This window comes from Schistocerca nitens, chromosome 7 (genome assembly GCF_023898315.1).
Source record: "Schistocerca nitens isolate TAMUIC-IGC-003100 chromosome 7, iqSchNite1.1, whole genome shotgun sequence".
Taxonomy (NCBI): domain Eukaryota; kingdom Metazoa; phylum Arthropoda; class Insecta; order Orthoptera; family Acrididae; genus Schistocerca; species Schistocerca nitens.
Window position 1 is genome coordinate 322,873,448 of NC_064620.1, and position 13,833 is coordinate 322,887,280.

At 38.9% G+C, this 13,833-nt stretch overlaps 1 protein-coding gene across 1 annotated transcript in view; it reads right to left on the minus strand.

Annotated features, from left to right (window-relative positions):
* Positions 1-11,257: 11,257 nt before the first annotated feature.
* The window catches only part of LOC126195600 (kinesin-like protein KIF26B), a 279,531-nt gene continuing 276,955 nt past the window's right edge, over positions 11,258-13,833 (minus strand). Inside the window, exon 18 of the mRNA XM_049934226.1 lies at positions 11,258-12,793. Within this exon, the coding sequence (XP_049790183.1) occupies positions 12,621-12,793 (173 nt within the window). The 3' untranslated portion in view covers positions 11,258-12,620. The remainder of the gene's footprint in view (positions 12,794-13,833) is intronic.

Below are 13,833 nucleotides of genomic sequence, written 5' to 3' on the forward strand. Positions count from 1 at the left end.
GTGAATTTAAATTCAGTGTGGTTACATAAAACTGGAAACAGGGTACATGTTTTGTGGTGAAAGTTCATCAGTTTTAAACGAATTTATGAAGTGGCTATTAAATGCTTCACAGATTTGTGTAGGGTCCCAAACAGTCACACCTTCAACTAACAGTTCAAGTTTACATTGTCTGCCTTTTTTGATACCTATTTCATTCTTTAGAATAGTCCATATTGCTTTAGACTTATTTTATTTGCCAATTTTTTGGCTTGTTTGACAACTGTATCAAAGATTTTCTTATACTGTCTTACATAATTTAAGAATTCAGGATCTCTACTGACTTTTGCTTCCAGATGAAGTTCTGTTTTCCTCATGCTTGAAGTCTTAATATCCCTTGTTATCCATAAACCCTTCTTAGGTGTGTCCGTTTTTGTAGTTATAAAAGGAAAACATTCATTGAACACCATCAAGAAGGCCTCTAGAAAGTTACTGAAAATTTCATTTACTGAGGACTTAGCAGTAAATTGCCATGAGATGAGGCTGATTTTATTGACAAACATTTGTGTTTCTTGTCTAAAATTTCTGATTTTGTTATTTGTGTGCTTTGGGCTAACACAGGGTAATGGCACTAATAGAGCACTGTTGTCTGACATCCCCAAGTTTACTATATATTTTTCTGTTACTCTGTAGTTTAAGCTGCTAGCAATGTTATCTATGCAGGATGCCGATGAAACAGTTACCCTTGTCATTTCTACAAAATTTAGAATAAAGCCACATCTGGACATCAGCTCCATCTTAAAGGCAAATTTATCATTTTTCCTCACATCTGTATTAAAATCAGCTCAAACAACATTTTTTTACATAACTTTTCAGTTTTTAGTTGGTGGAGTAAATTTTCAAGTTTGACCAGAAAACTGCATGAGATTGAGTAACCAGGGGTATGATATAAGCTGAATATCAGCATGTTGTAGTCCTTAAGTTCTATGCACCAATTTCAAATGTGTGTTCTAAATTTAAATTTTGCTTAGTTTGGTATTTTACTGATGAATGAACTAGAATACACGAACCACCATACCCATTGTCTCTACACAAGCTAGCTGCTACTTCATAATCTGTAAGTTTGTTCAATAAATTTATATTTTCGTTTCCAACCTAATGCTCACTTTAGCAAATAACTTTTACAGACCATTTTGTTCTCTCCAGAAATATTTCTAAGTCCTGAAGCTTACTGACCAGATTACTTGATAAAACTCCAATATTCCGATACATAATAAGATTATTATTTTCTATTCTAGATGTGATGTCATCAAAATTGTCAACTCTAAATTGGTCAGACACAACTTTTGTAGATTACTTATCTTAATGTTTTTTTCCTCCCAGTTTCTACTAAAAATCTTTAAGATGGCGTGGTGGTGAAGTTTTTCTGTTTAAACTAGCTATGTTTGTAATGATTGGGATTGGAAGACAGGCACGTACAGGTATACTGTTGCTGTGTTTATGATTACTGTGAATCTGCACACAAGGGTGTTGGGCAATCTTTTTCTGCCTCTTGATAAGGGCTGGTTGAGGAAGTCTGAGAAAAACAGATGGGGTCACTATTTCAGCACTGTTCTGTTATTCATCATAACTGCAGAAGAATGCTGAATCTGCTGCTGGAAAAAAATCCTCCAGATTCTGGAAGGGGGCAAGTGTCCCCTTTTTCTCCCCTGGAGGACACCTTTGGTTATTACACTTCATTGCAAAATGGATCACCCAGCAGAGTTGAGTTACACTTCCCAAAGATAAGTATTCACTTAGATATGGATTTAGTTATGCATTACCATTCAGTTCTTTTCACTCTCCATGATGTGCAGCGTAAATATGTTCCAATAAAATCATCTATTGTATCTTTAAAGTTAACATAATTATAAATGATTTTTCATATACCAATGAATGGTTATGCCTCAAACTGACACTTAATTATTGCAAATACACATGTGATAACACTCCTAAACATGCAGAAGCGCAAAAATTAACTCTCTCTAATTGCTATTATTTGAACAGAAGCCTGCTATTATTGAAATAATAGAATTCTGTGGCAGCCGAAAACCCCAACTATCTTTACATAACGTCAATGTTGCCAGTAGTTGTCCAGATCTCTGTCTTGATGTTGGTGTGGTCATATAGATATTAAATTACTGATAAGTAATAAGTGGTAGCTATCTGATTAATTGAGGAAGCAGCATACTTTTCACTGTAGTGTATTTCCTATTGACTGTACTGTGTTAATGGGGTTTGAGAAAGCTTAAATAGTTTATACTAATTTATGAATGTGTGGGTGCAACTACTCCTCCATGTTAATCCATTCTACATCCCTGAAGGTTCTCTTCTTGGCAGGATGTATGGAGCATGGTACATAAGTAAACAAATTTATAGAATTATCTGTAGTACTACTGACCTAACAAAATTTTGAGATGAAACACAGTAATAATCATATTATATGGTTTAGGTAGTATATTTAAATACCAAAACTTCTGTACTGCTACAATAAAGAATAACAGGTTGTACATCCATGGGATTCCAGATTTGACAAAATATTACTTTTTTAAAATACGGCATATTAATTTAAAAAGCCAGTGGATACCCGTCCTGCTGTGTAGTGGTATAATCTTTTAAATCCTCTAAATGGAATTGTACATAGTAGAATGGAACTTGACTTATGAAGGACATTTCATAAGTATTGCACACTAATTTCTTTTTATGTACATGTTTATTTTTTCCCAATATCTCTTTACATTTCTTCAATATAGTCTCCTTGCTTGTCTCTGACTAAATTCCAGTGTCTCAGAAGCTCTATTATTCCATCCATCCAGGACACCACTTCTGTTCATCTGTCAAATGGTTCAGTGGTAGAACGCTCTTTCAGAGAAAGATAACAATGTCCATACATAGGTGGTTTCATCTTCAGGCACAAGTCGAAGTCTGGTGGACTCATATCCGGACTGCAGGGAGGATGTGGCAACACTTCCCATCCACATTTGCCCAGTTTTTGAGCTACAACATTGCCATTATGCAGGTGAGCATTGTCATGGAGAATGAGTGGCCCAGCCTTGAGCAACTGAGGTTGTTTTTTGTGCATTTTTCTGAACAGGTTTTTCGCAAGAAGTTATGATAATACACTGCAGTGACACTTGTTCTGCATGGGATTCTATCTGTCATGATGATTCTTCAGTGATCATAAGCAAAAATCACCCTTTGCCTCAACTTTGATTGAGTGCATTGAAATGTTTTTGGACAGCTCTCCACTCACTGGACAGTGATTTCAACTCCAGATCAAAGTCTGTAATCCACATTTCATAAATAGCAGCAATTCAACACAAGAATCCTTGATCTTCATGATCAAATCATTGTTTGAGCAAGATTGCAATGTTCAGGCATTTCTGCTTCTCTTCAGCAGTCAAAGATGAGGGGCCCATCTTGCAGAAATTTTTCTCTTCTTCAAATCGTTTGTCATAATATGGAGCACTGACACTAAGGGAAGGCCTGTGGCATTTAAGAGCTCCTCACATTTGCAGTGTGATCTTCTTCAAGAGCATCTGCCACAAGTTTCACACATTTTTCATTTGTTGACATTTTTGACCTTGCAATTCTGGGATTATTGTCTATGCTCAAATGACCACCATGAAAACAATCAACCCAACATGAAACTGTGCTACAGTTCACTGTAAAATAACCACAAAAAACCACTTAATGCACTATGGATCTCTGTCGGATTCTTGCTACATAAAGTTTCAAACCTGCTGTACAACCTCTGGTCTTAAGCTGTCACAGTAGCCGAGACCACTGCAGGGCTTATTTCTACCTCTCATCAATTTTATGTTAGAGTACACAGTGAAAAAACAAAAACACATGCTTCTTCCTCAAGCTCCCAACTACAGTTGATACAATTTTCATTGTTGTTGCAGCAAAAAGTACACAGTAATACCAAACTGTGCATTATTTATGAAATGCCCCTTGTATTTACCGCTAAAATCTCAAAATGCATTAAAAAATGTAGATATGCATACAGGATAGGGCTGATCTGATATACTTTGTTTAGAGCAATGTTACCTAGTTTGTGTTGAGTTGTGGTTTACTGTGTCTTTCAATTAATGAATGTGGGTAACCAAATAAATGTATTATCTTGATTTTTGAAGTAACTCATTATTTCAGAATGAAGACAACTCAGATATCTATTATGTTTCTGAAGTGACTACTGTTTCCAGTATTGTGATCATGTCTTCCACAGCCATTGTTACCATCACTTCTTTGCCCTAATCTATAAAGTTTGTATGTTATAGTTCATGTTAAATAAGACACTGTGTACTTCATTTCATACTCTGGCTTCACGTAGATAGCATTTCATTTGAGGTACCTTCTTCACATTGGTAATAAGGCAATAAATACAGTGATGAGCCAAAATATTATGACCACATTTTCAATAGATGCCAATTTTGGGATGCAATATAGCAGCGATGCCATGTGGCATGGCTCTGAAAAGTTCTTGGAAGGTTTCCAGAAATGCATGGCACAAAAGTCTACCTGCAGATAACACAATTACTATGAATTATGGGCTGACACCAACCCAGATGTGTTCCATCAGGCTCAAATCAGGTGCATTTTGTGTCCAAGATTTCAGCATGAGTCAACTGTCATGCTCCATGATTCAGTCCTTATGACACAGACAGCTATCCTGCAGGAAGATTGCATTGCCATCAGGGTAGGCATCAAGCTTGAAGGGATACAGATGGTCTGCAATAATTTTCGTATGGTCCACAGTTCTCATAGGCCTTTGATTACCACTACACATCCCATGGGCATCCAGGTGAATGCCTTCATAGCATAATACTGCCCCCATCAGCCTGTGCATATGATACAGTGCAGCCATTCACCTGGCTGGCTGCATATCTGGACATAACCGTAAGCATATTGTAACAGGGAAAGTGAATCACTCCGCCAGGTGGCACATTTCCATCGACTATGTTGCTGGCTCAACATGGGAACTTTTAGCATATTTCATGTTGGTCACAGGAGCACAGACAATCATCTCAACCCCAGAAGGCCAAAAATGTCAACAGTGACAGCTGAATTGTGTTCTGTAAAACACTCATGCCTGCACCAGCACAGCACTCTGTTGTCAGATCAGACTACCCTGATTTAGAGTGGGCAAGTCTGTGACTTGCTGTGATTAGGCGGGGATGTCCAACATGCTGTCACCTATAGAACCACTTTCCATAGATGCGCATGGCAGTAGTGCATGAATAACTGATCAGCTTTCCCATTGATGAGATGCTCATTCCCTTGCACCAGCCCATATCATTGCTAAACTGATTCCATTTTCATATGTCATCCGCTTATGTACTTTCCTTAATGTATCATGTGCCTGCAACACCACCAAGTGGCAATCAATCCTGTAGTGGCCACAAAGGTTAATTTTAATTTATTTTCGTTTTCTTCACTATTAATTCATCTAAATTTCACTTTTCCCTATATTCCTGTAACTAATCTTGTATTTTTGGTCATTTATTGTCTGAAAAGACTATATTTCTGTTAAATCAGTGCGAACAGACAATGAGAACATCAGCATATACTGGTTGAACTCGTCCAGCTAAGATTAAATATCTACATCTGTACTCTGTAAACCACCATGAGGTGCATGCCAGAGGGTATGTCTCATTGTACCAGTTATTAGGATTTATTCCCATTCCATTTTTGTATGGAGCATGGGAAGAGCAGTTGTCTGAACGCCCCTGTGGGTGTTGTGATTATTCTAATCTTGTCTTCACGATCCCTATGTGAGCAATACTTAGGGGGGTGTAGTACATCCTAGAGTCATCATATAAAGCCGGTTCTTAAAACATTTTTAGCAGACTTTCTCAGGAAAGTTTACATCTATCTTCATGAGTCTGCCATTTCGTTTTCTTCTATATCTCTGTCACACTCTCTCATGGATCAGACAAAACTGTGACAAATCTTACTGCCCTTCTTTGTATATGTTCAATATCCCCTGTTAGTCCTATCTGGTATGGGCCCCACACACTTGAGCAATATTATACAACTGGTCACTTGAGTGATTTGTAAGCAACCTCCTTTATAAACCAACTGCACTTCCCTAATATTCTACCAACAAAATCAGAGTCTGCCACCTGATTTACCCACAACTGAGCCTTTGGGATCATTCCATTTCATATCCCTATAATGTATTATGCCCAGGTATTAGTATGAGTTGCTCAATTCTAACAGTGACTCATTGACATTATAGTCATAGGATACTATGTTTTCTGATTCTGTGAAGTGCACAGTTTTAAATTTTTGATTATTTAAAACAAGTTGTCAATATATGTACAACTTTGAAATATTATCAAGATCGGACTGAATATTTATTCAGCTTCTTTCAGAAATACTTCATTATACACTCCTGGAAATGGAAAAAAGAACACACTGACACCGGTGTGTCAGACCCACCATATTTGCTCCGGACACTGCGAGAGGGCTGTACAAGCAATGATCACACGCACGGCACAGCGGACACACCAGGAACCGCGGTGTTGGCCGTCGAATGGCGCTAGCTGCGCAGCATTTGTGCACCGCCGCCGTCAGTGTCAGCCAGTTTGCCGTGGCATACGGAGCTCCATCGCAGTCTTTAACACTGGTAGCATGCCACGACAGCGTGGACGTGAACCGTATGTGCAGTTGACGGACTTTGAGCGAGGGCGTATAGTGGGCATGCGGGAGGCCGGGTGGACGTACCGCCGAATTGCTCAACACGTGGGGCGTGAGGTCTCCACAGTACATCGATGTTGTCACCAGTGGTCGGCGGAAGGTGCACGTGCCCGTCGACCTGGGACCGGACCGCAGCGACGCACGGATGCACGCCAAGACCGTAGGATCCTACGCAGTGCCGTAGGGGACCGCACCGCCACTTCCCAGCAAATTAGGGACACTGTTGCTCCTGGGGTATCGGCGAGGACCATTCGCAACCGTCTCCATGAAGCTGGGCTACGGTCCCGCACACCGTTAGGCCGTCTTCCGCTCACGCCCCAACATCGTGCAGCCCGCCTCCAGTGGTGTCGCGACAGGCGTGAATGGAGGGACGAATGGAGACGTGTCGTCTTCAGCGATGAGAGTCGCTTCTGCCTCGGTGCCAATGATGGTCGTATGAGTGTTTGGCGCCGTGCAGGTGAGCGCCACAATCAGGACTGCATACGACCAAGGCACACAGGGCCAACACCCGGCATCATGGTGTGGGGAGCGATCTCCTACACTGGCCGTACACCACTGGTGATCATCGAGGGGACACTGAATAGTGCACGGTACATCCAAACCGTCATCGAACCCATCGAACCCATTGTTCTACCATTCCTAGACCGGCAAGGGAACTTGCTGTTCCAACAGGACAATGCACGTCTGCATGTATCCCGTGCCACCAAACGTGCTCTAGAAGGTGTAAGTCAACTACCCTGGCCAGCAAGATCTCCGGATCTGTCCCCCATTGAGCATGTTTGGGACTGGATGAAGCGTCGTCTCATGCGGTCTGCACGTCCAGCACGAACACTGGTCCAACTGAGGTGCCAGGTGGAAATGGCATGGCAAGCCGTTCCACAGGACTACATCCAGCATCTCTACGATCGTCTCCATGGGAGAATAGCAGCCTGCATTGCTGCGAAAGGTGGATATACACTGTACTAGTGCCGACATTGTGCATGCTGTGTTGCCTGTGTCTATGTGCCTGTGGTTCTGTCAGTGTGATCATGTGATGTATCTGACCCCAGGAATGTGTCAATAAAGTTTCCCCTTCCTGGGACAATGAATTCACGGTGTTCTTATTTCAATTTCCAGGAGTGTAGATAAATGCATCATCAGCAAAAAGTCTGAGGTTACTGTTAATATTATCTGCAGGGTCATTAATGTGCAACATGAACAGCAAGGGTCCCAACACACTTCCCTGGGGTACATCTGAAGTTAATTCTACACCTGATGATGACTTTCCATCCAAGATAAAATGTTGTGTCCTCTGTAACAAAAAGTCCTCAGTCCAGTTACAAGTTTAATTTGATACTGCATATGATTGTACTTTTGACAATGAGTATAGGTGTGGTACTGAGTCAAATGCTTTTTGGAAATCAAGAAATACTGCATCTACCTGACTGCTTTGATCCGAAGCCTTCAGTATGTCATGTGAAAAAGTGCAAGTTGGTTTGCACATGACTAATGTTTTCAGAATACATGCTGATTGCCAAGGAGGAGCCATTCTGTTTGACTGATTGTTCAACATATCTTGCCTAGTTCAAAATATATTGAGAAAGTGCTCACAAACTCTGGACATCAGCTCAGATTTCATTTAGTATCTCTTTCTCTGTGACCCTGTGTCACTGCCACTCATTAACTGAATCCTGGTTTGGATATATGTCTACATGGACAATTTCTTCAGTCCACAAGACTGTATAAAGAACACCGAATAACAGTCACAGAATTGTACACACTCTTGATCCAACAATACATTAAAAACTGAATTTTCATTGAGACACATTAATCTCTGATGTGAGGGCCAGGTCTACTTCTCTCTTCAAATAGTCAGTGGGGAGTTGGTGACAATGTCCTACAAAAAGTTACTGCATAGTCATTTTCACCCAGAAAAGAATAATGTCCTTCATCAGTTGTCATAAGGTCACAAATTCAAGTTCCTAATATTCATATATGGTTGTTGGGTCTAATTAAAAAGATAGGTGTCATTCAGTTTGTGTATGACTCCTCAAAGAATACACTCCAGAAAAGACACAGATGCCACATGTGAATAACTTGATTTACAGTGTATTTAAAAAGAAACTTCCAATTTTGGAGTCATACAACTCCACAATCAGTTGCTAAAATATATCAAATAACGTGCTGTCAGAAAAAGGAGAACATGAATGTCACGATTGATGATATGTTTCAGTGGCATCATCCATCTTGCTTTGGCATCAGTTTCAGCCATAATGGTGACACTGTAGTAAGAACTTTTCTGTGTTCTGTGCTTTGAAGAATTTGAAGCTCCCACAACTATTTTTTTTTCAGTATGATGTGTAACCTCCCAGATTATTTGATAGAGGCATTAACAGTTCCATGTCAAAATCTCTCTGTGCGAAAGGAAATGAACAGGCAGTTATCCTGTTTTTGTCAAGGTTGTGGAGTGTACCCAACAAAGCTTTATTTATTATCTCATTAGGTGAGCAAGAAATGAAGATAACTGAGGTTGAAGCTAGTGTTATAAGGCAGTTTATCAACACAAAGTGTCTTAACTGCCTGATACTGTCACAGGCATGTTGTACTTGTGAGAACTGACTGTTCCTATGGTTACAGCTTGATCTCAATGATTTGAGTTCCCAGCATAATTTAACTGCATTGTGTTGACACTGTGATCTTCAAAGATCTCTAAACAACTTAATCCTTCAATGACAGATGGGCTATAGGGGTTTTAAATGCAGTGCCAAGTTCTTGAACTGATAATCAAAATCACAGAGTCTTTTGAAATCTATTGATTCTTTTTGAATCGTCATACAATACTTTCTCATGACACAGCAATAATGTAGTTATTTCTTATATAATTTTATTTAGATGGAATAAAAGAGTGGGACTAATTGTTCAGCTGCAATATAAATTACTGAAATTGAGTCCTTACATTTTCATCTATCAAAGTATGTGAAATACCTTAAAAGCATTACAGTGAAGTGCACCTAAGACTATATGGATTATCCATGTAACCAGCACCTCAGGAAAACTATTTTAAAAGTTTTAGCAGCTGTTTCTGGCAACTGCATGACAAATTGAAGGTAACAATAAATCAAGACCAAGAGCATAATTCATACATGTATTTCCATAAATTTTATTCTTTACAAATAGTTCATATCTCACATTTTCATATAAATACACAATAATTTATTTATGAATGATTTTTACAAAGTTATAAATATGGAGTCTCCAAAATTTACCATATGTACACCTGTTCAAGAATACTGTTCATCCTTGTTCCCATTTTAACGTACCCATGAAAAAGTAACAGCCATGACATAGTAAATCTGCTATGCTCATACTTCTACCAATGTCTATTTATGTCAGCAACTTTCCCATATATTACTCAAGTTGGTACTTTTGTGATTGTCATTCAGTAACTTTACTTATATTAAGATACATAATCACTATGCACAGTTCTATGATCATCTTAGGCATGTTGGTGATACATAAGATCAACAAATATAATTTTTCGATTTACAAAACTGATTTTCAGGAGGATGACTAAAATATGGAATAGCTGTCATATATTGAAATGCCCACTGCATTATAAAAGTCAAGCAGGTGCCGTTAGTTTACACTTCATACAAATTCTTTAACCATACCCAAGCTAACTGAAGTGTTTGCATTACAATGTCATCATGTTGCATTGCAGAGGCTCTTGCCATTGATTTCTCAGTATTTCAGAATACAAATTTCAGAACAGCAATTATAAAACATTAAACATGGTTTGTCATACAAAATAATCATGTCACAGAATCATGGTATAGTTTTGCCAATGCAATTTTCTATCTGTACATTTACTTACGGTTACCATCTGTAAGAGATACTCAAACTGACTGTAGAATTCATCTTGACTCTTGACTGTAAAATATCCTTAGAATTTTATATGGAATATAAATGTGAATCTGAATATATTATGGACTATAAATTAATAAACATCACAGTTCCTTCATCTGCGGCAAACAAAGAATTTGTAATCTTAGTTTGTCTCTGTCCTGCTGATGCTGTTTTCACACATATAATACCTTACCAATTGCATATGACACTGTAAACACAGTTTGTGATCCGATAAAATTTGGCGAGGGGGTGGGGAGTGTGAGACAACACACTAGATACAACTGTAGCGTTTTAGCTAAGGCTGTAAGAAAGAGTTTCAGACATTCAATAAATTCATTTACTATTGTGTAGCTTACTGTCACATAGACGTATATTTCATCACAATCATAAAAAAACCTATTGCATGATAAAAGTAGCTATTTGTTAACAAAAGGAGGATTGAATGAATGTTAAACAGAATCATTACAGCATATTAAGAGTGCCAGTGGTATTACATTTCAGATTCATCTCTAGGAACCAATCCCAAGAAGGAAATTGTGATACATAAAAAAAGGCACTGTAAGAGATAGACTTTTGATCTTCTTAGCTCGGTGTATTGAACTAGAGCCAGTAAGATGAAGGTATGTCTGTAAGTCCTCCCTCCCCCCCCCCCCCCCCCCCCCCAATGTAAATTATGCTTCATGATGGACTATGAGCCTCATAAGCAATAACACAGCAGCTAGAGTGAATTATCATTTAATTAGGTAATCATTTTGGTGCCTTGACATAGCAGATGGGACAAATGAGTGACAACAGCTTATGATATGCTCACTTTAGATGGGTTTCTTGGGGGTCTGTGTTAAGTCACTAAGAAAAAATGATACACTTCTTTGGTCTTAAGCTCATTATTGACAGTTCTTGTGAGGACCTGAACGTTTGTGAAGCGCAAATTCTTTACAAGTGGGAGGCACCTAATTTTGTCATTTAAGCAAAAGTGCTCAGGGGGCTGAAGTGACCAGCAAGAATTTTGGACGGTATTGAATTGTAAATACTGTATTTAGTTCTATAGTGAGAGAAGGGATATGATATCAATATAAAGACAGTCTAAGTTTGAGTGGTAAAACAACAGATATCAAAATGAGACTGGTGGAGTGTGAAATGAAATGCACAAGCCACAAATTTGGTAAGAGAAATAAAAATGTACAGCTAACCAATACACACTCTCAGCAACTGAACGGCTTGTTGCTAGATAAGAAGAAGATAGGGGCCATGTAATGAGGAGCCTCCATGCTGGATGTAGGGCATGTGATTAGAAGGGTCCCCAAGGCTATCAGGAGAACTACATGCTAGTGTACCAAGTCAATGGTCCAGTCACACTGTCCAGCTTCCCAAAAGAAAAAAACTGTCAACTATTGTAGCCTTCACATGCTAAAACTTGTCAATGTGAGGTGCCCACAAAATTGGTTGAGAGCTGTTGAAGCCCTCCATTTTCAAGGCAGAACTTTGGAGTGTAAGAAAATCAGCAGTGGCACTGAAGTGTTTTTGGTGAACCTTTGTCAACATTCTAGGTTTTAGAGACACTACCTCATTGAAAATAATGCTCAGTAATTTATGAAACTATTCCCCTGGTTGCATTTGTGGATGAGATGAGAGTATAAATTCTTCACGAAGAAAAAATGAAAGTCACTGCAGCTGAGAATGATTTTGGCTCTTGTAGAGGATTTCGACGTTTGGTGAAGTACTTATGAGTAAGCTATCAAAACTGAAGATTCTGAATGGTGCTGCCACAGGAAGCACAATATTACCCTTTTTACATTTTTGAACTATTAAGAGTTTTGTGAAAAATGGGCAAAGTTTAAAAGGAGACACCTACGCATGTGAAATATCTCTGCATATATGGACAGCTCAGTAATTCATTCGGTCATGCTTCATCGAACACTGCCTACGTTGTCTTTTTGTAAACAAACACTTGCAGTAATCACTGAAGAGTCTAACACAGTCTGATGTCCATCCAGCCATTGGGATGAGTGTTCATTTCATGAACTGCTCGAGTCATCTGAAGCTGATGTACGTGGCACACAGTCAAAACAGGTGACAAACATCACGCGCGACTTGCAAGCATCAACACGTTTGCGAAGGATGTCTGTTTCCCTCTCCAGAGCTTCTACGAATGCTGGGTCACGTTGGTCCATGCTTGCCTCCACGTGAACTGTAGACAAAAAAAGAAACAGTGAATGAGCAAAACAGAAAAAAATACTGTAAGATCACATCACATACATGGAGGATATACACTCAACATTCAAGGCTGGCTGCATATTTTATGAACAGGTTGGAAATTTAGTGAAAGTAGATTTTTGACTACAGTCCAGAGACCAGTTTATGATGCTCCCCTCCCCTGAGTTAACTTACTTCACACTCATTTTTTGCAATCAATTCAAACAGAACTTAGTAAAGAAAAATCTATGAGAATTATCAAAAAGGTTTTGAGAATGACAGGTGGCTAAGGTCTTTTTCCCCATTTATTGTAAATTTATTTTGTCTCCCATCTGTACAAGAAACTGGCTGGCACCAAGACAATGGCTGCACTGAGTTGAAAGCATTTATAAAAATATATAAAACCAACCTCAGACACCAGCAGTGTAGTTGCTCTGAAGGAGACCACTACAAAGATGACCAAAACATCAGTTTCAGTAATATGGTAGTTTTGGTTTCAAAATAATGTGGCCTAAGGTGCAAAAGAATTTTATTCACACTGACACTGACTGTGGAAGCCTTTGAATGTATATACAAGTATAGTTTAAAAATATTAGAGAGAAAGTATTTACTGGTTATTTAAAAATTATTAAAATGACTGTTGCACATCGACAACTGTCTGTTGTCTTCAGGTAAAGATGTCATCAACTCGAAGGTTGGTTTGGACACCATAATGGTTTACTGGGAATGGTTCTATTAGAGGAGGTATTCTGTTGCCTTCCGCCAAGTTTCAAAATTATTTACTGAGCCAGTTGCTATTGGACCTACAGTTTAATAAGGACCCCATACCAAGAAGCAACTCAGCATTTTTTGTATGAACTAACACTGCCAGAGATGAAATAAGAGAAAAGTGACAGGTAAAAATCCAAAAATCAACCAAGAATGAAACCGTAGCCCTTCAGTTTCACAGTCTGCCATTTTCCCAGTCACCCACTGAGCTTTTTGTCTTATAAAACACAGATTTTGATGATAGTCTGTATAATAATAACTATTTCA